The sequence below is a fragment of the Otolemur garnettii genome, unplaced genomic scaffold, assembly GCF_000181295.1.
Source record: "Otolemur garnettii isolate 467f Iridium unplaced genomic scaffold, OtoGar3 scaffold00066, whole genome shotgun sequence".
In the NCBI taxonomy this organism is placed as follows: Eukaryota; Metazoa; Chordata; class Mammalia; order Primates; family Galagidae; genus Otolemur; species Otolemur garnettii.
In genome coordinates this window covers 9,546,706-9,574,113 of record NW_003852461.1, presented here as the reverse complement: position 1 = coordinate 9,574,113, position 27,408 = coordinate 9,546,706, and the positions used below count along the sequence as shown (strand labels likewise).

At 37.0% G+C, this 27,408-nt stretch overlaps 1 protein-coding gene across 6 annotated transcripts in view; it reads right to left on the bottom strand.

Annotated features, from left to right (window-relative positions):
• Nucleotides 1-3,154: 3,154 nt before the first annotated feature.
• The window catches only part of ATG4C (autophagy related 4C cysteine peptidase), an 85,012-nt gene continuing 60,758 nt past the window's right edge, over nt 3,155-27,408 (bottom strand). For 3 of the 6 annotated variants that reach the window (XM_023515087.1, XM_023515086.1, XM_023515088.1), the window contains exons 12-13: nt 24,230-24,349; nt 3,155-4,414 (exon numbers count right to left, since the gene is read on the bottom strand). In XM_023515087.1, the coding sequence (XP_023370855.1) occupies nt 4,250-4,414; nt 24,230-24,349 (285 nt within the window). In that variant the 3' untranslated portion in view covers nt 3,155-4,249. The remainder of the gene's footprint in view (nt 4,415-24,229; nt 24,350-27,408) is intronic. The other 3 variants (XM_023515089.1, XM_023515091.1, XM_023515090.1) reach the window with 2 other exon arrangements.

Sequence of the window (27,408 nt, the reverse complement as noted above, 5' to 3'; positions counted from 1 at the left end):
CTCTGGTGTATGTGGCTGGCCACTGAGCTACAGGCACAAAGCCTGCAAGGCTTTTCAGTTCATGTATTTTTATGTGTCAGTTTACCGTGGCATATTTAATGCCAATAATTTTCTCATCCTTCTGTTATCAGACTTCTGTTGGATTTCCAACTTACTTTTGTTTATCCTTCCTGCTTACAGAACAACTTTTTAAAACCCATAAAATCTCAATTAATTTGTACATTAAAATAAATCAGTGATCATACTTATAATTATTAATTTATTTTTAAATGATTTAAATGAAAGGTAATTCTTTGTAGAACAGTTTTTTATTTTTCACCCTTAGATGAAAACCTTGGAAGACTGGGTTTCTGAATTTCTAGAGGAACTGGTTAGAGGATAGCGTACTAAGAGAGTAATTTTTCTACCTAATAACATGTATTCTCCACATTTAACATATTTTTCTTATCATTGTGAGAGAATAAGCGAGATTTTATAACTGTAGCTGTGAATGTTTTGGGCCATTGCTTGCCACCAATAATGTCAAGGAGGACTGTAAAAAAGAGAGGAAAATGCTAACTCAAAAATGTGTCTGCAATACCAATTCTAAATATAATATTTTTCAAAGTTTATAGGCAAGGAAAAAAGTCTTTAAATAACCATGATAGCCACACAAAAATGCTTAAGATTTTAAAACTGACTAAAGATTCAAACTATAAAACGATATAAAATTTATATTTTAGAATCAATAGGATGTTTCCAATTTTTCCTGGTCTGCTGTTTCCCCTTTTCAATTCTGCACCTTCAGAGGACTCAGGATAAATGCACAAGTGAAGAGAACTATTGAATTGCAGCTGACTGATAATACTGAGGCTTAATAAATATCACGTGATATTTACTCTCCTAGAGGGTTTGGAAGGCATTTGCTCTTCTTTTTATAGAAAATAATAATCTCTATCCTTTCCAAGAAATTGCCTCTATCTTATATTCTGGGTATCTTGTTTCTATCTGACCATTATTTTAAATTCTCAGTTTCTTCCTCATCTGTGTCTGCTTAAGTAATTCGTATAGTGATATTTTCAAATTGTTTTATTATTATCTGTCCTTCCTCTTGTTTCTCGATTTTAGAAGATCCTTCATAGTTTTTTTTCATGGTTATATTGGAATGTATAGTCAAAAAGACTTAAGATGTCAAATAAATGCAGACCATTGAAGGTGACCTGTGATAAAACATAAAAATGAAACTTCTTCCTAACAGGAAGAAATTAGAGAAAAAGAAACAACAACAAAAAGCTGAATTAGTGTGATTTGATCAGGAACAACATGCTTTCTGGCACCAAGTACTAGGAAGGTAACTAGAGATCTCTAAAAACATAGCAATTTCTGGCTCTGCGCCTGTGGCTCAAGTGGCTAAGGCATCAGCCACATATACCTAAGGTGGCGGGTTTGAATCCAGCCCAGGCCTGCCAAACAACAATGACGGCTGCAATAAAAAATAGCCAGGTGTTGTGGTGGGCGCCTGTGGTCCCAGCTACTCGGGAGGCTGAGGCAGGAGACTCGCTTGAGCCCAGGACTTGGAGGTTGCTGTGAGCTGTGATGCCACGGCACTCTACCCAGGGGGACAGCTTGAGGCTCCTGTCTCAAAAAGAAAAAAAAAAAACAGCAATTTCTGCTATTTTTGCTGTTCTTTAAAAAAAAATTACGCTAAAACCAAGATGGAATTAACACACATATATTTAGATATGTTTACTCTTGGATAATGTTTAATCCTAAGGTTAAAAGAACACCAAAGCAACCAAAATTTTTAACCCTCTGAAGCAGTCGTCTAACTAATCCAAGTTTAATAAGGTTAGTTTAATATAAAAATAGAAAAATGAATATCTTGGACATTTTTTTGGATACCCTTACACTATAAAGGATCGTATCATTCACTCATTCAGCAAATGATGACTCTTAAAAGACCGCCAGCTGGTAGTTAATACCCTGACAAAGGTAACTCACAGTGTCAACCTTATGAAGAAGAGAGAAAAGAAACCTCACCATCAAAAAGGCACATCAAGAATTTTAAAAATTCATTTCTGAAATGTTAATGGTAAAACCCAGCATCTCAATATTAATGTCAAAAAGAAGGACCTTCCTATCATGATGCTAAAAGAACACTTATCTCAGAATCTTGTCCTTTGTTCCAGGCTGAAAGAGATCAGCCCTAAGCTTTATTGACGGAGTTTACTACCTGTCACAACTTGAAATGAAATCAGTGTCAAAGTGTGAAACCAGGATACACAATACTTTTATTTTCAATCTAATAAGATAGTTCAGTTGCTGCTTCCCCAATAAAAGATTAACGTAACTTTTGGCTGGTCTTCTGCTGAAGATCAATTAGCAGGCAAGATATATTCATCAGCCTCTCAATTCTCATGCATGCATTCACTCATATATATCATTGAATAACTTTTTATGTGCATATTACGCTAACAATTTCCCAGTCAAGAGGATGACTGTATTGTGTGTTTCATTTGCACAACATACTGAGTGTTTTCAGTATCATTCGATGTAAAGGAAGTTTCTGCCTCCTCTCACATTAACTTTGCCCAGGTATAATTTTGTCTTGTTCCAAAATTCTACTTAAAAATGATCCTAAAATAAGTGGAGAAAATAAAAACGCTATCCTGTAGCTCTAAGTTTTTATACAGTTGTAAGAATATTTACGATCAGTGGTGATCCATTTGAAAGGAGGGTGCTCTCATCCGACGTGTTTCTTAGAGCCCCATGGACGCTGCAGTTGTGTAGGGACCCTGGGGGGCAGTGGCGTAGATGGGGGACCCTGGTGCCCAACACTGGCACACCACTGGCTTCTTGTACCTTACTGCTTTGATATTCTAGGAAAATTAGTATTGGGCTTAACTTGTCCAGATTTTATCTAGGATAAAGGAAAATTTTAGATTTTAGACTATTTATTTCAATTCAATAAACCATCCTCACTAGGAAATGTCAAACCTGATTTCTTTCTTCAGGCAATCTGCCTACCCTCTACTTCAAGTTTACATGCAACTTTAAACAAAAAGGCTTTCTGTTGGAGGAGATTCCTGACTTTAGATGGTATACAATTTTATCTCTTTATAAGTTACCTTTCTACACTGAAACATAGAAGTTCCATACAAATTTTAATATTTTCTTTCAGAGCCATGTTTTATGCCTTTATTATAATAAATAATCTATTTGGGACTAATGTGTCAAATTAAAGGATTAAAATAATCCCAACATTAAAACCAAAACAAAAACATTTTATCTTCTCACATCTTTATTATTTATTTTATAATCCTGGCTCTTGTACTTTTGTATCACAAATTTGCCTTCAAGTAACATAAAATACACTTAAGGTAGATTCACCTTCCAGAGGGTCCCAGCTTTTCAAACTATACTGCTTCAAACAAACAGCAAAAAAATTACACAGAGGAACATCTGGTGATGTCTTTCTTGGTACTTTAGATTTTAAAACTGCATAATATGTTGAGTTTCCATAAAGTTTCACTTTTGTGACAAGAAACAAACACTACCACTATTTTATAATTGCCTTTATCTGATTTGGTTGAAGTTATTAATAACATAACCTTTAAATTTAGAGGAAAACCAGTACTTTATCTTCACTCCTTACAGAAGGCTAAACAATAAGCATAATGAAGAGTCATTATAAAATCACACTGCTAAGTATTACCTGAATGTATAATTCTGCTGATAGGACTGTGTGCTGGTCACAGCTAACGAACACTGCTTAATTATCAACATACATCCACAATCATCCTTGGGTTACGTTAACAGCAGGCCAGGCAGCACTACAGATTCACTCTCTGGTCTTCTGCCATCAATACAAGCTGAGATTTTTTAAACTATTTGATGATTCTGGTATTTGGGGGCAAGGGACCGATATCATAAAACTTCTGGGAGACGAATGGACTCAGGTGAAAGGCTCTGAAGATAAAAGGCTGATAGTTAAGGTAGAGTTATCAAGAGTGAATTGTAGGGAGATAGGAAGGCAGTGAGAACCACTTGATATTTATTAGAGAGAAAGATTCATTAAATCATTTCTCTTGTAGAAAAATATTTCCAACTTGTATATTTTCAAATGTTCTTTTGATAAAGAACATAGAAAATTAAAGAATATGTAAGATATTTGTGAAAATAAGCAGTTTCAAGTATACTTGTTTCTCATTTCTCTTCATTTTTCCTCTTTCAAAGGAGTTCTTCTCATCCAGCACAAATGTGCTAATCTTTAAAGCAACACAAACTCTTCTGTGCTAAATCTTTTTAATCTTTTCTTCTCATCCTCTGAGAAAAGGTCTTCATTGGTTGTAGTAGATGTAAAATCATAGTCTCTGGAATGACCATTTACAAAAGTAAATAAGGGATATTTCTCCTTAGCAGAAATTCTCAGCATCTGTAACAAAGCACAGAAGAACCCTCACTAGCGGCACAGAGCACACCAGGACCACACCCCAGCCTCTTCTCGTAGGCCCCTTTCATTTACAGTCACTGGGCTATTTTAACTGTTCTGGCTAAAAGACAAACTGATCAGCATTGAATAATTTATCCATGGGTAAATACATACTTCTCCATTAAGACTAGCCCATCAAAATGAAATATATGCTCACTCCCACCCACCAATCACCCGAAAATAAGTCTTCTGGTCACTTTAGTTCGAAGGCATATTAAAGAATTACACTGTGATTTCTTTTGGGAGTAACAGACAATGAAACAGAATGGTATCACTGACTAAGGTAAAATATTGGGAAAGACTATTTGGTAGCCTAACACCCATAAAAGCATTAAACTGAGTCAGAAGGTCCATTCTAATCTCAATTCTGCAACTTACCTCAACGAGACCTTGAACTAATCACCCTACCTGGGTAGTATCTATAAAACAAGGCAAAAGATGCAATTTCCCTACCTCAGAGAATTGTTAAGATCAAAAGCAATTAATATAAAGTTGTTTTAAAAAACTAAGTTTGATTTTTTCAGACTCCTATATTAAAATAATATTTTGATTGAATCTTTCTACACTAATATAGTGAACATAATAGTGTTCTCATCCACAGTGTTAGGTTATTAGGTGTGAAATGTCCGACTTCCTTATAATAAGTTTGACGTTGGTATCTCTAACATTTCACTTCAATTTTTTGTTTTGTATGATTTTATCATGAAGGTGCATCTTCATTCTTTTAAATGGGTGTTTGGCTTGTGATTATTTTCTATATTTTTTTTGGAGCATTTTTTGTGAAATCACGGATAAGTCAAAAATTCATGTTATTTTTGAATTTGAATTCCATCATGGAACCGATGCAACACAGACAGCTGGAAATGTCAGCGACATGGTTGGGAAGGATGTGCTGATGAAGGCACAGAATGCACAGATTTGGAAAGTTCCATTCTGGTGATTTTAATCTTGAAAATGAGCCATGTGGGTGACCTGAGACCACGGTGGATAATGATGAGCTGGAAGCTTTAGTAGAAGTGAATCCATTTCAACCTACATGTGAATTAGCAGCAAAGTTTGACGTTACTGTTCCAACAACACTGGACCGTTTGAAACAAATCGGCAAAGAAGCTGGATAGATGGGTTCTGCATGAATTAAATGAGCACCACAAGAGAAACTGTCTTGAAGCTTGCCTTTCTTTGGTGTCATGACCATTTCTATACCGTATTGTTACATGTGATGAAAAATGGATTCCTTTTGACAACTGCAGGCATTGGACAAAATGGACGGATAAAAAAGAAGTGCCACGGCTCCATCAAAAACCAAATATTCATCAAAAAACCTAATGGTGTCTGTTTGGTGGCCAGCACTGATATTACCCACTATGGCTTCGTGAAATCTGATCAGTCCATTACAGTGGATGTCCACTGCAATCGTGGACAACATGGTGAGGATGCTTGTGATGAAGCACCTGAGCCTGTTCAATGCAGACAGGCCGATCCTCCTTCAAGACAACGCTTGACTACGTGTTGCACGAACAAGGCTGCTCAAACTACAGAAGCCGACTTAGACTCTCTGCCATCCAGAATATTCACCAGACCTTGCATCAGCTGTCGACCACTTCTTCCAAGCTTTGGATTACTTCTTGCAAGGAAAAATACTCAATTCTCAACAAGCTCTGGAAAACCCCTTTCATGATTTCATCACCACTCATTCTCTAGGCTTCTTCGTTGCTGGTATAAACAAACTACCATTAAGATAGCAAAACTGTGCTGACAGTTTAGACACATACTGTGATTAATTGTACTGCTTCTTGAGATACAGTGAACTTTGGATTTGGATTTAGACATTTCATATTTGACGACCTAAATATATTTGTCCAAACCCTCAGAATAGCGAATCTTAATGTAAACTATGGAGTTTGAGTGATAAAGACGTGTCAAGACAGGTTCATCACCTGTAGCAGAGGAGCCGTTCTGGTGTGGAACACTGGCAGGGGGCAGGGACACAGAACAACTCCCTGCACTTCCCACTCCATTCTGCTATGAACCTATACCTTCACTAAGAAAAAAAGAATACATCTTAAAGGGTAGTTGAGTAGAGTAATAAAGTAAGTGATAACTTCCCAGAACATAAACATAATATGAAAAAGAAGTAACTTTAAGACAAAAATGAAAATGCCAAAGGAGACTTTACAAAGTATCTAGTTCACTCTTCCTTTCTAAATGGCAAAATTCAGACACAAAGAATTTAAATGACTTTCGTAGGATGGCATATAAACAGTAGCAGCAATAACAAAAAGAGATAAATAGATAATGAATTACTGGGATAGGAGACGTCAGTGACTTATTAATATGCCTTTCAAACGCTTTTCAGAGCTCTGAGCCCAAAGGAAGAAAATGTTTTCCTTTTGTTGAGACAGAATCTCACTCTATTGCCCAGCATAAAGTGCCGTGGTGTCAGCCTAGCTCACAGCAACCTCAGACTCTTGGGCTCAAGTGATCCTCCTGAGTACCTGGGACTACAGGCGCCTGCCACCATACCTGGCTAGTTTATCTACTTTTAGTAGAGACAGGGTCCTACTCTTAGCTCAGGCTAGTCTCGAATTCCTAAGCTCCAGCAATGCTCACACCTCAGCTTCTCAGAGTGCTAGGATTACAGGTATCAACCACCATGCTCAGCCATTTTTTAATCTTTTATACCATATTTTTACTGTATTTTTCTCACTTTAGATATGTCTAGATATACAAATACCATTGTGTTACAATTGCCTACTGTATTTAGTATAGTAACATGCTGTGCAGGTTTGTAACTAAGGAGTAATAGGCCATGTGGGTTGAATATTCCTTATCTGAAATGCTTGGGACCAGAAGTATTTCCATTTTGAATTCATATTTTGAAATATTCGGATTATACATAATTACTGGTTCGGTATCCTTAATCCAATAATCCGCAATACAAAATCTTAAATGCTCCAACTACTATTTCCTTCCGGCATCAGGTTGGCACTAAAAAAGTTTCCAGTTTTAGACAATTCTGGATTTCAGGTCTTCAGATTTGGATACTTAACCTGTACTACATGGCACAGGTGTGTATCAGGCTATGTCATCTAGATTTGCACAAGTATATTCTATGATGTTCACACATGATGATACTGTCTGGAGATACATTTCCTGAAATGTGTCCCTGTCTTTAAGCAATGTACGATGAATAAAGAGTATATATGGAAAAATATACTCCTGTTTTTATTACAAGAGCTCACATAGTTGAAGGAAGCTAAATATGCATTCTGCTATTACTGCATTCTATGTCCTCACTATACAATCTTAAATCCCAAGGCCACAACTTTTACTCTCACTGTCCTTAAAATACTCTCTTCTAGCCCTCAAATAAAAAGGCCTTTTATTAGTTCTCATTATCTTATGTCTTCTTATTTCTACAACAATCAACACTGCTGAGCATTTCTTTCTTAAAATACTACTTCCTTGACTTTTGTAATACTTTGCTTTCTTGTTTCTCCTTCTACTTTCTGAATAATTTCTTCTCTACTTACTCCTTCATTGATTCCACTTTTACCATCCCAAAATACAGACAAAAGTCAATTATTGATGCTTTATCTCTATATATTAACTCACTCTACATTCTCTCCCTTAAAGTGTTGTCTGCTCCTAGTTTCAATAATTTCTCTGCTAGGCTTTATCATTACCCATGTTTTACAGATAGAAAAAACTGAAATATAGAGAGGTTAGGTCACATGTAAAGTCACGTATCTAGTAACTGACAATGCCAGGGTTTGAGCATAAGCCTCTGGTGCTGGTATAACCACTACTGTTCTGCCTTCAATGCTAAGTGGAGACATGAGTGCCATATCAACTCAAATTCACAATACCAAAACAATTATTTCTTCCTACCAAAATTACTCTCTTCAAGACTTTGCTATTTCTATCAATGGTAACATCATATAATTAATTAGAAATTGTTCTGTTACAAGTAATAAATACATACAAAGAAGTAAACAAAACAAAAACCCCAATCATTTTAAATAAAAGGAATGGTTTTTACAACAAAAAGTCTGACATGTTAGCTTTGGTTAATTGACATAACCTGGACTTTCTCATACTCACAACAGGACTGGAAATCCCAGTGTTTAAATTCAAGACAGGGGCAAGTGCACATAAGGGAAGTGCCAGGATCACATCTAATTCCCTTATATAGGAGAACAAGGCTTCCCCAGAAACTTCTAGCACATACCCACTTCTACTTCACTGACCAAAGTGCAGCTAAGTAAGTGGAAGATTAGAAAAATGAGCACGTGGGTGGGCAATGGCTCCCCGAACACAATCTGGGTTCTCTTAGCTAAAAAGAAGAAGGGGGAGGAGAGGCAAGATGGCCGACTGGAGCCAGCTTTCCACAGAAGCCCCGTCCAGAGGGATGGATGATGACCAGAAAGGGCCCAACCCTGCTTAAGACTGGGAGCCCCGCTGAGAGAGGAGTGATAACTGCAGGTCACCTCTGCTGAGGCACCTGCGACTCCAAGAGAGCAGACTTCAGGCACAAAACTCATCCCAAAGGAAAAGTATGTGCCCCCTCCCCCAAGAGTGCTTTTTTTTTCTTTTTTGCTCGCTGTAGGTTTTATACAGGCAACCAGTGAACTGAGGCCCTCTTGTCTCACCCCATGGGTGAGAGTTGCAGGAAATGGGGACTACTTATGCGGAGGGAACCTGCTATGACCCTGAGCACTGTGTTGCCGGGCATGAAAGTTGAACTAACCTTTCTCCAGCCATTTTGAACTTCCAATCCACCCTCCCCACCCCCACCCACCTGATGGTCCAGAAGCCTAACCCCTGCAGAGACCCGGTTCATTGCCAGGTCTAGGTACTGCAAGGGCGGTGGTAGAAAAGCTACACTGTAACCGTGAGCCCGGCAGTAGTGCAGACAAAGGGAGGAGGCTGTCAGGCTTGGCTCTATGAAAGCACAAACCAGCTGTGGGCAGAGTCTTGCCAGCAGCGCCCCTGCCCTGCAGGAACCGAGCACACAGGGGTCCACCCAGCCAGAGTGGGCACCCCCAGCCCCACCCAGCCAGAACGGCCCTGTCAGAGCCACTGGCTTGGCACTCCGCTCAGCCAGAGCCACTTGCTTTGAGGTCCGCCCTGCAGGAGCCACCACATGGCTCCACCACATGCCAGGGCAACCAGACACATGCCAGACACATGGCTCCACCACATGCCAGGGCGACCAGACACTCCCCTACCAGAACCGCATGCCGGGAACCCCACCCTGCTGTTGGAGCCATGTGCCCCACACTCCCAGAGCGGCTGCTACAGTCACCTCCCTGGCCGTGGGAGCCACCTGGGAGCAGGGATGCCTCCCACAAAGATTCAGCAACAGAAGAGGATCCTGCCAGGGTCTAATCTTGGAGAGACACCTCCCCAACTCTGGGACTGCTAGAGGAAGCCAGACCCCGCCCTACAGGGATATCAGTGCTGCAGAGCAGCTGGGGCAAAGGCGCAGCGGCCGAGGGAGAAGAACATTTGCTGACTTGTTATCCTCAGGTTCAAACTGAGCTCAGGTAGAACACTCTCCAGTTGCCATTCAGTATCCGAGGCAGGCAGGCCTCACCTCCCCCAGCTGGCAGGTGGCAGAGGGTGGTGGCCGGCCGAAGGGGCATTGACTTTCTTTTGACTCAGGCAGATGCAAAACCCTGGCACATCTGCTTATTGGAGGGAGCAGGACCAGAGCAGGACCAGTCAGTGGGCATGAAAGAGGGGCAAGGTGGGGCAAGAGATACCAGCCTCCTGGTCCAAATCTGCTACTGGGTGGACCTTCTGACTCCACAGAGCACTGGAGTGAGCCACAGTTGAGCAACCCGTAGATAGTTCTCTCTATCTAGTTGCTGTAGAACTTTCAAACTCTCCCACTTGAGAGGTGGTACTCACTGGGTCAATTGGTTTGGAACTCCTAACCTGGGCCAATCACCCAAGGACCCCCTCAGGTGGTACCCTGGTTGTGTGGCAAGGAGAAGGGTTGATTTTCCTCTCCCATTTGTTGCCCCTGGGGGGTGGGCTGTCTTCGTTGCTTGTATTTCTCCACAGCTGAGACTTCAAACCAGAGTCACTGATCCACTAGGACTGGAAAAAGACGAGTTGAATACAATACAGAGCCACCTAACCCCACCACACCAAGTAGGTCCCTAGAGCCTCAGACTGTAATACTGTACGCGTCCTTTGCAAAGCTGTAGGGGAAAAAGTTACAGTCACCAGTCCCAGATCAGGCAAAGGGCTGGTTAATCACAACTACAGGAGGCCCCGGTCCAATTTCACCTTACCTGCCCATCTAACCAAACAGAGAAAAATAACCATGGGGCAGAATCAGCGGAAAAACTGTAGCAAGATCAACAGAATGGAGGTAAAGATGGAATTAGAATTTCAAGGAGTAATTCAAAAGTTGTCTCAAGAATTCAATGAATTTGAAGACAAAATCACCAAAGATTTGACACAGTGAGGCAAGAACTTGGAGCCCTCAAAGATCTGAGAAATACAGTAGAATCCCTCAATAACAGAATGGAGCAGGCAGAAGAAAAGATCTCTGACATTGAAGACAAAGCTTTAGAATGCTCCCAAAAGCTCCAAGAGGAAGAGAAGTGGAAAGCAAAAATGGATCATTCTCTCAGCGAGCTCTGGGATAATCTGAAGAAAACTAATATTCACCTTATAGGCACTCCTAAAGGTGACAAGGTTGCTTCGAAAGACACAGATGTTCTACTTCATGAGATAATCAAGGAGAACTTCTCAGACATGGCAAGAGATTCTAAAATTCAGATAGCAGACAGTTTAAGAATCCCAGCATGCCTCAATGCAAATAAAACATCTCCCAGACATTATAATTAAATTTGCTAAAGTTAATATGAAGGAGAAAATTCTGCAAGCAGCCAGACGTAAGAAAACCATAACCTACAAGGGGAAGAATATTAGAATGACTGCAGCTCTCTCTGCTGAAACCTTTCAAGCTAGAAGAGGATGATCATTAATCTTTAACCTCCTAAAACAAAATAACTTTCAACCCAGGATCCTGCATCCAGCTAAACTGAGTTTCATTTATGACGGAGAAATTAAATACTTTAATGACATTCACATGTTGAAGAAATCTGCCATAACTAAACCAGCTCTCTAGGATATTCTCAGGCCCATCCTCCACAATGACAAGCACAATGCTCTACCACCAAAGTAAACTCACTCAGAGACTTTTGATCATACTCCAACTTCCACAGTGGCGAAAGGATTAAAAATGTCCACTAAACTTTTGAAAAACTCAATACCCAAAATACCACCAGGTTTATCAATACTATCAATTAATGTGAATGGCTTAAACTGTCCTCTAAAGAGGCACAGGTTAGCTGACTGGATATATAAACTCAGGCCAGATATCTGCTGCATACAAGAATCTTTTACCTGAAAAGATAAATATAGACTCAGGGTGAAAGGATGGTCATCTATAATTCAGGCAAATGGAAATCAGACAAAATAGGTGTTGTAATTTTATTCACAGATACAATAGGCTTTAAACCAAAAAAAAAGTAAGGAAAGATAAGGATGGTCTCTTCATATTTGTTAAGGGCAACACTCAACATGAGGAGATTTCAATTATTAACCTGCACCCAACCAGAATGCACCTCAATTTATAAGAGAGACTCTAACAAACACGAGCAACTTGATTTCCTCCAGCACCATAATAATTGGAGATTTTAATACCCCCTTGGCAGTGTTGGATAGATCCTCCAATAAGAAACTAAGCAAAGGAATTATAGACTTAAACTTAACCATTGAAGAATTGGATTTAACAGACATCTACAGGACATTTCATCCTAACAAAACTGAATACACATTCTTCTCATCAGCCCATGGAACATCCTCCAAAATTGATCACATCTGAGGTCACAAGTCTAATCTCAGCAAATTTAAAAGAATAGAAATAATTCCTTGTATTTTTCCGGACCATCATGGAATAAAAATTAAACTCAGTAACAACAGGAATCTGCATACTCATACAAAATCATGGAAACTAAATAGCCTCATGATGAATAATAGCTGGGTCATAGATGAGATTAAGAAAGAAATTACCAAATTTATGGAACAAAACAATAATGAAGACATGAATTACCAGAACCTCTGGGATACCGCAAAGGCAGTCCTAAGAGGGAAATTTATAGCATTGCAAGCTTTCACCAAAAGAACGGAAAGAAAGGAAATCAACAACTTAAATGGGACAGCTCAAGTAACTGGAAAAGGAAGAACATTACTACCCCAAACCCAGCAGAAGAAAAGAAATAACTAAAATTAGAGCATAATTAAATAAAATTGAAAGCAAAAGGATTATACAACAGATCAATAAATCAAAAGGTTGGGTTTTTGGAAAAGGTTAATAAAACAGATAAACCTTTGGCCAACCTAACCAGAAATAAAAAGAGTAAAATCTCTAATTTCATCAATCAGAAATGATAAAAGCCAAATAACGACAGACTCCTCAGAAATTCAAAAAATCTTGAATATTAAAAAAAACTCTATTTTCAGAAGTATGAAAATCTGAAGGAAATAGACCAATACTTGGAAACATGCTACCTTCCTAGATTTAGCCAGAAAGAAGTGGAAATGTTGAACAAGCCCATATCAGGTTCTGAAATAGCATCAACTATAAGAAATCTCCCTAAAAAGAAAAGCCCAGGACCAGATGAGTTCACGTCAGTATTCTACCAAACCTTTAAAGAGGAACTAGTACCTATATTACATAACCTTTTCCAAAACATAGAAAAAGAAGGAATACTCCCCAACACATTCTATGAAGCAAATATCACCCTGATCTCCAAACCAGGAAAAGACCCAACAAGAAAAGAAAGTTATAGACCAATATCGCTAATGAATATTGATGGAAAAATACTCAACAAGAAACTAACAAATAGAATTCAGCAACACATCAAACAAATTGTACATCATAACCAGGTGGGTTTCATCCCAGGGTCCCAAGGATGGTTCAATATATGTAAATCTATAAATATAATACATTACATAAACAAACTAAAAAAGAAAGACCATATGATTCTCTCAGTTAATGCAGAAAAAGCTTTTGATAACATCCAGCATCCTTTCTTAATCAGAATGCTTAAGAAAATAGGTATAGAAGGAACACTTCTTAAACTGATAAAAGCCATCTATAGCAAACCCACAGCCAATATCGTATTGAATGGAGTAAAATTGAAATCATTTCCACTCAGATCAGGAACAGGCAAAGTTGCCCACTGTCTGCACTGCTTTTTAACATTGTAATGGAAGTCTTAGCCATTGCAATCAGGCAAGAGAAGGCAATCAAGGGTATCCAAATAGGATCAGAGGAGATCAAACTGTCACTCTTCACAGATGATATCATTGTATATCTGGAAAACCCCAGAGACTCAACTATCAAACTCCTAGAAGTGATCAAGGAATACAGCATCATCTCAGGATACAAAATCAATACTCACAAATCTGTCGCCTTTATATATACCAACAATAGTTAACATTAAAAAAAAAAATCAAGGACTCTATTCCCTTTACAATAGTGTCAAAGAAGATGAAATATCTGGGAGTATACCTAACAAAGGACGTGAAAGATCTCTATAAAGAGAACTATCAAACTCTGAAAAAATAAACAGCTAAAGATGTTAACAAATATACCATGCTCATGGCTGGGAAGAATCAACATTGTTAAAATGTCTATACTTCCCAAAGCAATCTACAGATTAATGCAATCCCTATTAAAGTACCTCTGTCATACTTTAAAGATCTGGAAGAATTAGTACTTCATTTTATATGGAAACATAAAAAACTTCAAATAGCAAAGACACTACTCAGAAATAAAAACAAATCAGGAGGTATCACACTACCAGACTTCAGACTATACTATACATCTACAGTGATCAAAACAGCATGGTACTGGCACAAAAATAGAGAGGGAGATGTATGGAACACAGTAGAAAACCAAAAGATGAACCCAGACACTTCTCATCATTTGATCTTTGATAAGCCTATCAAAAATATAAATTGGGGGAAAGATTCCCTATTTAACAAATGGTGCTGGGTGAATTGGCTGGCGACTTTTAGAAGACTGAAACTGGACCCACACTTTTCTCCTGTGACAAAACTTGACTCTCACTAGTTAAAGGACTTAAATTTAAAACATGAAACTATAAAAATTCTTGGAGATAGTGTGCAGGGGAAATACTTGAAAAAATTGACCTGGGAGAATACTTTATGAGGTGGACCCACTGGGCAATTGAAACAACATCAAAAATTACTGGGATCTGATCAAACTGAAAAGCTTCTGCACTGCCAAGAACACAGTAAGTAAAGAAAGTAGACAGTCCTCAGAATGGGAGAGGATTTTTGCAGGTTATATTTCTGACAAAGGTCTAATAACCAGGATCCACAGAGAACTCAAATTTCTTAATAAGAATGAGCGATCCCATTTCATTGTGGGCAAGAGACCTGAGTAGAAGCTTCTCTGAAGAAGATAGGTGCACAGTCTACAGACACGTGAAAAAATGCTCATCGTGTTTAATCGTCACAGAAATGCAAACCAAAACCACTTTGAGATATCATCTAACTCCAGTAAGAGTAACCCACATCACAAAATCCCAAAACTACAGATGTTGGTGTGGATGTGGAGAAAAGGGAACACTTCTGCACTGCTGGTGGGAATGCAAGCTAGTATGTTCCTTTTGGAAAGACATCTGGAGAACACTCGAGGATCTAAATGTAGACCTGACGTTTGATCCTGCAATTCCCCTACTAGGTGTATATCCAGAAGACCAAAAATCACTTGGCAACAATATTTATTCACTGCAGCTCAATTCATAATTGCCAAGTCTTGGAAGAAGCCCAAGTGCCTATCAACCCATGAATGGATTAATAAATTATGGTATATGTATACCATGGAATACTATGCAACATTAAAAAAAGATGGAGACTTTACCTCTTTTATGTTTACATGGATGGAGTTGGAAAATATTCTTCTTAGTAAAGTATCTCACGAATGGAAAGAAAAATATCCAGTGTACTTGGTACTACTATAAAAACAATTTATACTCACTCACACTTTCATATAAGAGATGAATCACAAGTATAGCCCAGGATGAAGGAGGGAAGGGGAGGAGGATGGAAAGGGAGAGGATGGTTCTATAGAGGGAGGGTTATTGGGGGGACCATACCTAAGGAGCATATTGCAAGGGTACAAGTCAAATCTATCAAGTATTGAACACAAATATCCTAACACTGTGATTAAGTAAATGAGGTGAAAGCTATGTTAATTAGTAGGATGTAAGCACTCCAGTTTGTACAAATAATCAACACACTGAATCCCACAAAGGCATAAATGTATTCATGATCTATGTATGTATGACTTAATAAAAAAAAAAAGAAGAGAGGTGAGTATTGAATAGGTAACCAATGTTATTTGTATACCATTGGTTTAAGAAGGTAGAAGGGGACTTCAGTTATGTTGAATGATTCTGTTAGAATAAGATGAAAACTGAGATTAGACCAATGGATGTAGAAACGTGGGGTCATCAGTGACCTTGAAGAGAAGTTCTGATGGAGTGGTAGAAGCAAAAGCACTCAAATATTTGCTGACACAGTTGGAGCAAGATGACTAACTAGAGACATCTCTTTACCATCCACTAGTGGTGAGACAGGGGAGAGAGGACTTCAGCCACCTTTGGCTGGGAGAACTTACCCAGAATCATCACTCTGGGGGCACAGTGAAGCAGGAGGAGACTCTAGGAGTCAACAAAGAGGTCTGGAGCTGAGTAAGACAAGCACAGAAGGCAAGTGCTTGGATACTGGCAGAGGCCAGCTGGCTGGCCCTCCTGTAGAGGACTAGAGACAAGAAAGAGCTGTCTTGAAGATTCTTGGTTTTTGACTGGACTGCTCTGGAGCTGCCTTGCAAGGGCTTAAGTGAGGAAGTAAACTTGAACAGTCCAGTGGCTGATTTTGAATACCATGCAGCAATAGACCACATGGTCCTAGTGCATGGCCAGGTCTGATGCGCCTGCTGAGCTCATCCTTGGGGTGAGCTGAATGACCCCACACTCTTGAGGACACTTTGTTGTCAGGAGGCACTGTCAAGATAGGCCCTTTAGAAATCTGGTGAGAGCCTTAGGATCCCAACCCTGTGGGAACTGAATGCTAGCAAAGCGACCAGGCCCTGATTGAGGGCAAATAAGAAGACAGAACACAAGGCAATAAAGGTGGAACTCAACTCCAACAAAAATGTTCATCCCCACACAAAGGCATGGAAATTAAACAATCTTATGCTGAATGATAGTTGGGTCAAGGAAGAAATAAAGATGGAAATTATTAAATTCCTAAAACATAATAACAACGAAGCTACAAGCTACCAAAACCTGTGGGATACTGCAAAAGCAGTCCAAAGAGGGAAATTTATCCCATTAGATGCCTACATCCAAAAAACAGAAAGAGAGTACATCAACAACCTAATGAATTATCTTAAGGAAATGGAAAAAAGGAAGAGTATTCCAATCCCAAACCCAGTAGAAGAAAATAAATAACCAAAATTAAATCAGAAACAAATGAAATTGAAAACCAAATAATCATTCAGAAAATTAATGAACCAAAAAGTTGGTTCTTTGAGAAGAAAAATAAAATTAATAAACCTTTGGCCAGATTAACTATAAACAGAAAAGTAAGATCTCTAATAACCTCAATCAGAAAGGAAAAAGAAGAAATAAAAACTGATACCATAGAGATACTGACTACCACAAGAAACTCTCCACCCAGAAATTTGACAATGTGGAGAAAATGGACCAATACCCAGAATCACACCATCTCCACAGATATAACCAGGAAGAAATAGATCTCTTGAACAGACCAATATTAAGCACTGACATTGAAGAAATAATAAAAAACTTTCCAACAACACAACACAACAACAACAACAAAAACCCTGGACTAAACAGAATTCTATCAAACCTTTAAAGATGAGCTTGTACCTATACTGCAGAAACTATTTCAAAACACTGAGAAGGAAGGAATCTTTCTTCCCCAACATGTTCTATGAAGCAAATATCACTCTAGTACCAAACCAGGAAAAGACCCAACTAAAAAGGAGAACTACAGACCTAGTGAATATTGATGTAAAAATACTCATTAAAATGTTAAGCCAGTAGATTACAGCTACACATTAAAAAAATTATACATCACAATAGATTAGGCTTCATCCCAGAGATGCATGGCTAGTTTAACATATGCAAATCCATAAATGTAATTCACCATATCAACAGAAGCAAAAACAAAGACCATATGATCCTCTCAATAGATAGAGAAAAAGCATTTGATAAAATTCAGCATCCTTTTCTAACAAGAACACTTAAGATTACAGGCATAGAAGGCATATTTCCTAAACCGATTGAAGCCATTTATGACAAACCTAGTGCTAATACCATATTGAATGGAGTAAAACTGAAAGCTTTTCCACTTAAAATTGGAACCAGACAAGAATGTCCTCTATCACCATGACTATTCAACATAGTTCTGGAAGGTCTAGCCAATGTAATCAGGCAAGAAAAGAATATAAAGGGCATCTAAATGGGGACACAAGAGATCAAACTCTTGCTCTTTGCTGATGATATGATCTTATTCTTAGTGAATCTCAGAGACTCCTTGTGATCACTTGATCACAAGTGATCAAGAAATATAGAAACATCTCAGAGTATAAAATCAACATCCACAAGTCACTAGTCTTTGTAAACACCAATAACAGCCAAGTTGAGAAGCTAATTTAAGACACAATTCCTTTCACAGTAGCTCCAAAGAAAATGAAATACCTAGGAATATACCTAACAAAAGAGGTGAAGAACCTCTACAAAGAGAATTATGAAACCCTAAGAAAAGAAACAGCAGAAGATATTAACAAATGGAAGAGCATACCATGTTCTTGGGTGGGAAGAATTAACATTGTCAAAATGTCTATACTACCCAAAGCAATCTACAGATTCAATGAAATTTCCATTAAAATACCGACATCATACATTCAAGATTTGGAAAAAATAATTCTTCACTTTGCATGGAACCAGAAGAAACCCCACATAGCCAAGGCAATTTTTAGTAATAAAAACAAAGCCAGAGGCATCACTCTACCAGACTTTAGATTATATTACAAGTCTACAGTGATCAAAACAGCAGGGTATTGTCATAAAAATAGAGAAACAGACATATGAAACTGAATAGAAAACCAAGAAATGAAACCAGTCTTATAGTCATCTGATCTTCGATAAACCAAACAAAAGCATACACTGGGGAAAAGAATCCGTATTCGATAAATGGTGCTGGGAGAACTTGATCGCCATATGTAAAAAACTGAAACTAGACCCATACCTTTCACCACTTACAAAAACTGACTCAAAATAGATAAAAGATTTAAATCTAAGACAGAAATGATAAAAATACTGGAAGAAAATGTGGGAAAAACTCTTGAGGATGTTGGCCTGGTAAAAGATTTTATGAAGAAGATTTCAGTGGCAATCGCAACAACAAAAATAAACAAATGGGACTTAATTAAACTGAAAAGTTTCTGCACAGCTAAGGATGCAACAATAAAAACAAATAGACAACCTTCAGAATGGGAAACGGTATTTGCATGTTACAAATCTGACAAAGGTTCGATAACTAAAATCTACAGAAAACTCAAATTAATCACCAAAAAAAAAAAAAAACAAAAAAACAAAAACCCCTACCAATCCCATGTATCATCACTGGGCAAGACACATAAACAGAACCTTCTCTGAGGAAGACAGGTGAATGGCTAACAAACATATGATAAAACGGTCATCATCCCTCATTATCAGAGAAATGCAAATCAAAACCACCCTGAGATTAACACCTGGTGAGAACAGCTCATGTTGCAAAGTCCCAACGTTGCAGATGATGGTGTGGACATGAAGAGAAAGGTATACTTTTATATTGTTGGTGGGACTGCCAACCAATACAGCCTCTTTGGAAAGAAGTATGAAGAATCCTCAAAGAACTCAAAATAGACTTCCCATTTGATCCTGTAATCCCACTACTAGCCATCAACCCAGAAGAAAAAAAATCATTTTATCATAAGGACATTTGCACTAGATTGTTTATCACTGCTCAGTTTACACTTCCCAAGATGTAGAATCAACCTAAATGCCCATCAACTCAGGAATGGATTAACAAGCTGTGGTGTTGGGGTGGCGCCTGTGGCTCAAAGGAGTAGGGTGCTGGCCCCATACACCAGAGGTGGTGGGTTCAAACCTGGCCCCAGTCAAAAACTGCAAAAAAAGAAAAAAAAAAAAACCAAGCTGTGGTATATGTATGTATACCATGGAATACTATTCAGCCATAAAAAGATGGAGACATTACATTTTTTGTATTAACCTGGAAGGAGTTGAAACAAATTCTTCTTAGTAAAGTATCACCAGAATGGAAAAGCAAATATCCAATGTACATAGTACTAATATTAAGCCAGTAGATGACCTAATACACACCCCATAAGAGAAAAACTCAATTCGATTCAAGTTGGGGGAGGGAGAAGGAAGGAGGGGAAAGGGCCAGAGGAAAGGGGATTGGTGTGCTCACACTTAGTGGGCACAATGTAAATGTATATGGCATAACTTCTGGGTGCAGGACACAAATACAAGAGGCACTCTACCTAACAAATGTTGTAACCTAGTTGGTTAGGTTACAACTAACCTAAGTTAGTTAACCTAGGTTAACCTCACATTAACCTGAAATTGAAAAATATATATATTTATTTGTTGACTGTATGAATGACCATATTAATGAACTATTAATTTATTCTCTTAGTCATCTAAATGTAAAACAAACTTGTCTGTGAGTCTCCCTTTCCCTTGCCCCCAAGTCCAAGTGGCTGTTTGGTCTAACTGATTCTTCATAAACTTTCAAAGCAGTACCTTCTTCCTTCAGCCCACAGTTTCTGTACTAGTCTAGGTCCTCAAAGAAGTCATTACAAATTAATGAAGAAAGGTTAGACCCATTAACAAATGAAAATAGAAGAATACATTTGCAATACACAGAACCAACAAAATGGTAATATCCAGAGTTATAATGATTTCCTTCATATCAAATAGTCCCATAGGAAAAGAGAGAAATGAACAGGAAATTCAAATCACTATTAACACAAAAAAATACTACTTCATATCCACGAGATTGGTTAAAAATTTTTAAAGTCTGATAATATCAAGTGTTGATGAGGATCTGAAGCTTTGGAAATTCTTATGTACTGAACATCTGACGGTATCTAAGAAACCTGAAAATATGCAGACCCTATTACCCAGCAATTCCACTGTAATGTATCTAGTACAGCTATCTGAAACCCTATTTGAAATATTACATATGCAGAAAGAGATATGTATGAGAATATTCTTTTAAAACATTATTTGTAATTTAAAAATGAAACAAGAAATTATTAGGTTTTCAGAAACAAGCTAGAAGACAGTAAACAAAAGAAAGTTGGAATAAAAAGCAGCATGTTGCAGGACAGACTACTATTCAGCAGTTCCGATGAATAAGTGAGACCAACGTGTATGGATATAGATAATCTCTAAGTCATTGTTAAAAAAACTACAAGGGCCTTTTTATATAATAATATAATTAATGAAAAAATCAATAACACATAAAAAAAATGTGTATTTCTGCATATATAACATATGGGTATGATATATTAATTCAGGATAGCATATTACCATGGGAAGGAAGAAATTTAAGATTGGGGGAAAATAACATGCTTTAATAGTAGTACACAGATATTTACTATATATTAGGCAGGTAATTCTATACCTGTCTAAAATTTAAAAATTAATAAAAGTAACATATTGTTAAAGTATAACTTCTTTAGCATTCAAAACTTTCCACAATATTATTGTAAACTACTTTTCCAGCCTCATCCTTCACTATTTCCTAGAGCAGCGTTTCCTAAACCTGGACATTTATATGAATATAGCTCCTTTACTGTTTTTGTTATGTATGCCAGCCATCTTTATTACAATTAGTGAATACTTTCATCATTTTTAACTGAAGTAGTCTTATACAAATCAATAATAAATGTGAAATCACATGTTTAACATGGCAATTATATTTTTTAATATGAATATAAACAAAAAAGTATTAAAACGTCTTAGTCCCATCTAAAAACAACATCAAATGCCACCCTTCGGGTTACACTGTCTTACACCAGTGATTCTCAAATGTGGTGCACAAGTTCACTTGAAGACTCGTTAGAAATGAAGACTCCCAGGCCACACCTCCAGGGACTCTGATTCAAGAAAGGAAAAGCAAAAATCTTGCCCAATACGAATCCTTAGTACCTACCAAATTGGACTATTTGCCATTCTCTAGATAAACTCTCTATTTTCCTTCTCTTACAGCTTTTCTCTTATTATTGTCTCTCTCTAGGCCAATGGATTTGAAGCCTATACTTTAAGGCCCTTATTAAATATCACCCTCATAATAAAATACTTTGACTTGGATGTGACACGCTCTCATTTCCACACTCTTCTTTCCCTTGTCAATTTAAATCCATTTCCGTATTTCCGTATGGATGCTTACCACATTCAACGTAACATATATGTCTACTTGTCATCTTCCCCCTCCCCAAGTACAAATGTTACTTGAAGACAGAAGTTTTATACCTTGTTTAAAAGTAGAGATTACATCTCGGGCATTTTATGCTTTGTATATGACAGTTATGCAGATACTTGCTGGACTGCAATCTGCTAATTTTTATTAATATTTTAAAAGTCACATACCATAGGAATTAGAGTATTTATTGCAGATTAAACATGAGACTCTTAACTATTCAGCTTCATTTTCAAAATGGAAAAACTAAAAATATATCTTATATAGAAACAAAGTTTTAGTTTTTCAAGAGAAAAAAAATTACAGCTTAAAAATGCCAAATTCACAAGAGGTGGGATCTCACCTAATGTGCACATTGTGAGGGTGTCTAACACGTCCCCTGGGTGAGGGGCTCTTCTACAAATGGAACTTTACCCTGGAAGTGAGAACAATGTAACCAAAATATTGTACCTTCATAATAATTTGAATAAAGTTTAAAAAAATAAAATAAAAATTCCAAATTCAGTTTTTGTAAATGATCACATTAACCGACAAAGTGACTTTTTGATACTGCTACAAAAAGCTATTAAGAAAAACACTACTATTAAAGTTAATTCTTAAGAATTTCTTAGTACTTCCAAAAGATATTTCACTATGGTTTCTCTTTGCCTTAAAAATGCATACTCTACTGCAGCAAGGCCAGTAATTTCTGAGTATTTTTCCAGTATAAAAACTGTTAACAACCACCTTGTCTTTAATCAGAAAACATCAACATGCAACTCATTTGGGAATACTGGGTTTGGTTAAGTTGGTAACAATATTTGGTTTGTTTCTATTCTAAGAGTAGAGTGCTTTGCTGTTTTAAACACACTTAGTTTATACTAGATAGAAAATAAATTAATGGAAAGAGAAATGGGAGTTTCAATGGAAAATGTTTATCAACATCAATGTACATCATAATATCACCTGGATTTTTATGTTTTGGTGTATACACGATACTTTATAAAGTCAAACTTTTTCAGTCAAACTAAAATATACAAATGCATACTTGAAGTGTATAATTTCTAGAAAAAGAAAAAATACATATTTTATTATGTTCACTTTGCCTCCCATGTTGAAAAGAGAATGAAAAGACAACTGTAAGAAATGAAAAATATGAAAAAGTTCTTATCTCATTTTCTCCCTTCCGAAATCATTTTTCTGTCATATTCCTACTAAATTTACTCTTTTACAAGGCAGGTCAAGTAAACTAAACCTAGCTTATATGAAACCCTTTAATTTTTTATTGTATTTTTACATTGTGAAAATAAAATTTCAACTTAATATGTCCATTTTCCTGAATAAAATTAACAGGAAGCAGCAATAGGTTACTATTTTATCTGAGCTCAAGATAAGAATTCTCGAAAATGACTAGCATTGGTTTTACTTACCATAAAAGGATAATTTGTACCTATTGATAGTAATAAAGAGAGCTCCCCAACTATGTTTATTTCTTAAATGAGCAATCTTTTTAAAAAGTACTAAATATAGACATTAAAGCTTTGTAAATGTCTTAGCAGTACTCAAAGACCAAAAGAAAATGCATAAGTTTAAAGGTAATGAGAAGTTAAATAAACTTACTTCAGAGATCCTATTAATAGAAAAGATGGGATTAGAAAAGCTCAGTGGAAGGTAACAGCACAGCTCATTTGATAAAATTGTTCCAAGAAATCCAAAAATACCATTTCTCTTTTAAAACAAAATCAAAGAAGCACTTGGACTAACAAGAAATAATGCACAATTTGGCTTGATCAAATACTTCATTAATTTTTTTCCACCCCTAAGGGACTGCCTTTTTAAAGTCCTCTTCAAACAGAATATAACCTAATTGCTTGCCCAAGTCTACAGCTTGCAGAAGGATTTTTATTTCAACAGTGCCACCTAGTGGAGCAGTTAATACTTTCACTGTTCACCCGATTTCATTTGTCTCAGGCTATCAAGAATCCCCAAATTCCCAACACTCCTAGTAATATCCACATTCAAGGAAAAATCTTATGAAAGTATCATAGTTTACGGGTTTGTCTTTTGATATTCTATCTATACTAAAAATTAGGCTATTTACAAATATTATTATAACATTTTAAATAAAAGTACCTTGGTGATTTCTTCAGATGTTCGTTCAAAGTCCTGAACGTTTCGACAGTAAAATCCTATTGTACAGCTAGGGTCCATTTTTCGAAATGACATCTTTTTGGGAGAAGGGCAGTGGAATGTCTGTAATTTTAAAGTTCTTTAGGATTAATTTACCTTTATTTGATGAACTTAAGTATACATATAGATTATTTAAAATGTACCATCCAGCTTTTTCACACAACTATACACACGTTTTCTTTTCTTGTCTTTCTTCTTCATTTTTTTTTATTGAGACAGAGTCTCACTATGTCACCCTCAGTAGAGTGCAGTGGCATCACAGCTCACAGCAACCTCCAACTCTCGGGCTTAAGTGATTCTCTTGCCTCACCCTCCCAAGTAACTGGGACTACAAGCGCCTGCCACAACGCCCGGCTATTTTTTGTTGCAGTTGTCACTGTGGTTTAACTGGCCTGGGCCGGGCTGGAACCCGCCAGCCTCAGTGCATGTGGTAACCACTGTGCTACGGGCACCAAGCCTATAAACACGTTTTCAAAATCGTGTTTTCAGTTCATCCTACACAGGCGAGTCATTCCCACTCTCTAAAGCTGTAAAACACAACAGCCAACATTTTATATATTCCATTCACCAAATCTCCACCTTATGTGACACTCGTGCCATTCTGCAAAAGAAAGGAAGTCTGTCAGAAGTGGTATTCGTTTGCAACGCGTGCAGAAGGAAGGAAAACAAGGTGCCACTGCGGAGACGCACGGGCTGGTACAGGCTAGGGTCAGGTTAGCCGTGTCTGTGAACCTGCTGCCGGCAGGTCTGTCTCGTTGGATTTTTTTTAAATGGTTGTAACCTTTTAATAAGAACATCAATACTTCTAAAACAAATATACAGATTTATGTCAATATGGAATAGTGCGAAAGCAACTTGAGGGTTTTAGCAATTGACACAATTATTACATAACTGCAAATTTTTCAACTTTCCCTTCTGAGTGCTACATACTTATTTATCCCCAGGGCACAGGACGGAATAGGTGGAAACTGCTCTATTCCAGGTCTTGCTCTCCTCCCAAGTCCTTCTGACCCTTTAATTCTCTTTTCTTCAGTGGCCACAGTGTCACAGATATAAACAGGCTGCCTTAGAATGCTCTGCTTTCTCTACTCTTGGGAATGGGATTTGGCTATTAGCAGAGTTCAGCGTCTTTAAGGAATACACAACAGTAGGAAAAGGGCAGAATACAAAGCTAACCATTACAATCCTTTTGTTCTTTATCATCATGCTTTGGTACTGCGTCTAAAATATTTTTTTTAATGGTTGAATGCTTAGAAATCCTGTCTTTAAAAATCCCTGAGGCTTGGGCCAAGATTGATGATATGAGAAAAAAAATCTTTAAGAATTTGTTGTGTAAAAAAGTTTATGTTAAAAAGAGGGAAATGACATCATATATTCATATTTGTTTATATTTCCCTAAATAAACTCTGTAAGGATATATAAAAATTAACAAGTCTGGGGGAGAGGAAAAGAATGAAGCAGATGGCAGACGGGTGTGGGAAATTCTTCATTGTGTATTTCCTATTGTTGAATTAAAGAACAAGCTCAATTGAGAAATAACCTAGGCTAGATTTGAACTCATAAACTTCAAATTTCCCTGCATTCAAATGCCTAAAACTAAAGGATTTTAACTTGATTCTATCTATTAAAATGTGGAACGACAGACTGTCACATTGGTTATGTTCATGGTCTATCAATCAAAATCACTTTTCCTTTTCTCTGTAGTAACCCAGTTAAGTGTCCCATATCATCAACAGAGGATATGCAAAATGCATATATTTAAGTGGCGTTTTTCTTTGAATAATTTAATTATACATTAGATTTAAATCCAACACATCAATAAATACAGACCAAACAAATGAGTTTGCAAAACTATGGCTTCTACAAATGCTTAGCTAACACTTACTTTGTACAACGAGAGCCAACCTCGCCAAACTGGACCCTGCAGGGGACTAGTCAACACAAGGATGGTCTTAGTGGAACTTTTTCTAACATTGTTTCACCTGTTATACTTGTGAAGATATATTAAAAACAGATCTGGGAAGACACAGAAAAGCTAACTAAACCTGTGAGCTAACAATATACAGGAGTATATCAGGGAGGAAGACAAAATTCTGTGTCATATTTTAAAAAAACTATTTTACAGTGTCTACAAATAGCCACTTGGCCAACTCGTTACAAAGCCAGTTAACAAGGAATGTTTCTTTAGTTTTTAATATTTGGGGATAAGGAGGGCCACAAAGTTTGTACAAAGTCCAATAGTACATTTTTTAACTCATCTATAAGGGAAAAGTTTGCATGGAGGAACCAGTAACACTAAAGCAGAAAATTCTTACTGCTATTTCATCGTATTGCCTCAATCATCATAAATAATAATGTCACACACTAAATTGTTACCCATGATTGTTTTTATATCTATAAAGAATTTTAAATTTATTTAAAAAACACATACATATATATATCTGATCACTGAAAACTGAAACTGCTACATGAGTACTACTCATGGTATTACTACGAGTACTAAGATTCATAGAATTTATCATTTAAACTTAAAATTATATTGTTTTGTTCACTCAAGAAGATTCTAAAGTCAAACCAATGTGAATTTATAATTCAGAATCCTTTTGTAATTGGACAGTAAGTTATACTTTGAAATATTTTCCCAAGTGATAGTATAAAGCTTTGTTCAGTTTGTAATCATTCTTTGAGCAATGCATTTGTGATTTTTTTTTAATTTTGAAAATTCTAAAAATTGGTAAGAGTAGCAGCTTCTACTTTACACACCAATGTTAGGAAATATTCACTTGATACACTTCTGTAACAGTGATTCATGTTTCTGGGAAAACTGGACAGAGAGCACAAATTCCCATTTATTTTCTTTTTCAATACATTTATTTATTCATTGCCTCAATAGTTATTCAGCACTTACTAAATGTCATGCACTGTTCCAAGTTTATTATTTTGAGTAGTGGATTCTACTAACCAAACCTATAAACAAATCTAAAACAAATACTTTTAGGTGTCGCTGTGCTACTTTGGTGATTTAAATGAAGCTTCCTAAGAGAGAATATCCTTACTAAAAGTACCTACCACTGACTGCAACTGACAATTCATACAGGGAATGTCTTTCTTTTTTTTTTTTT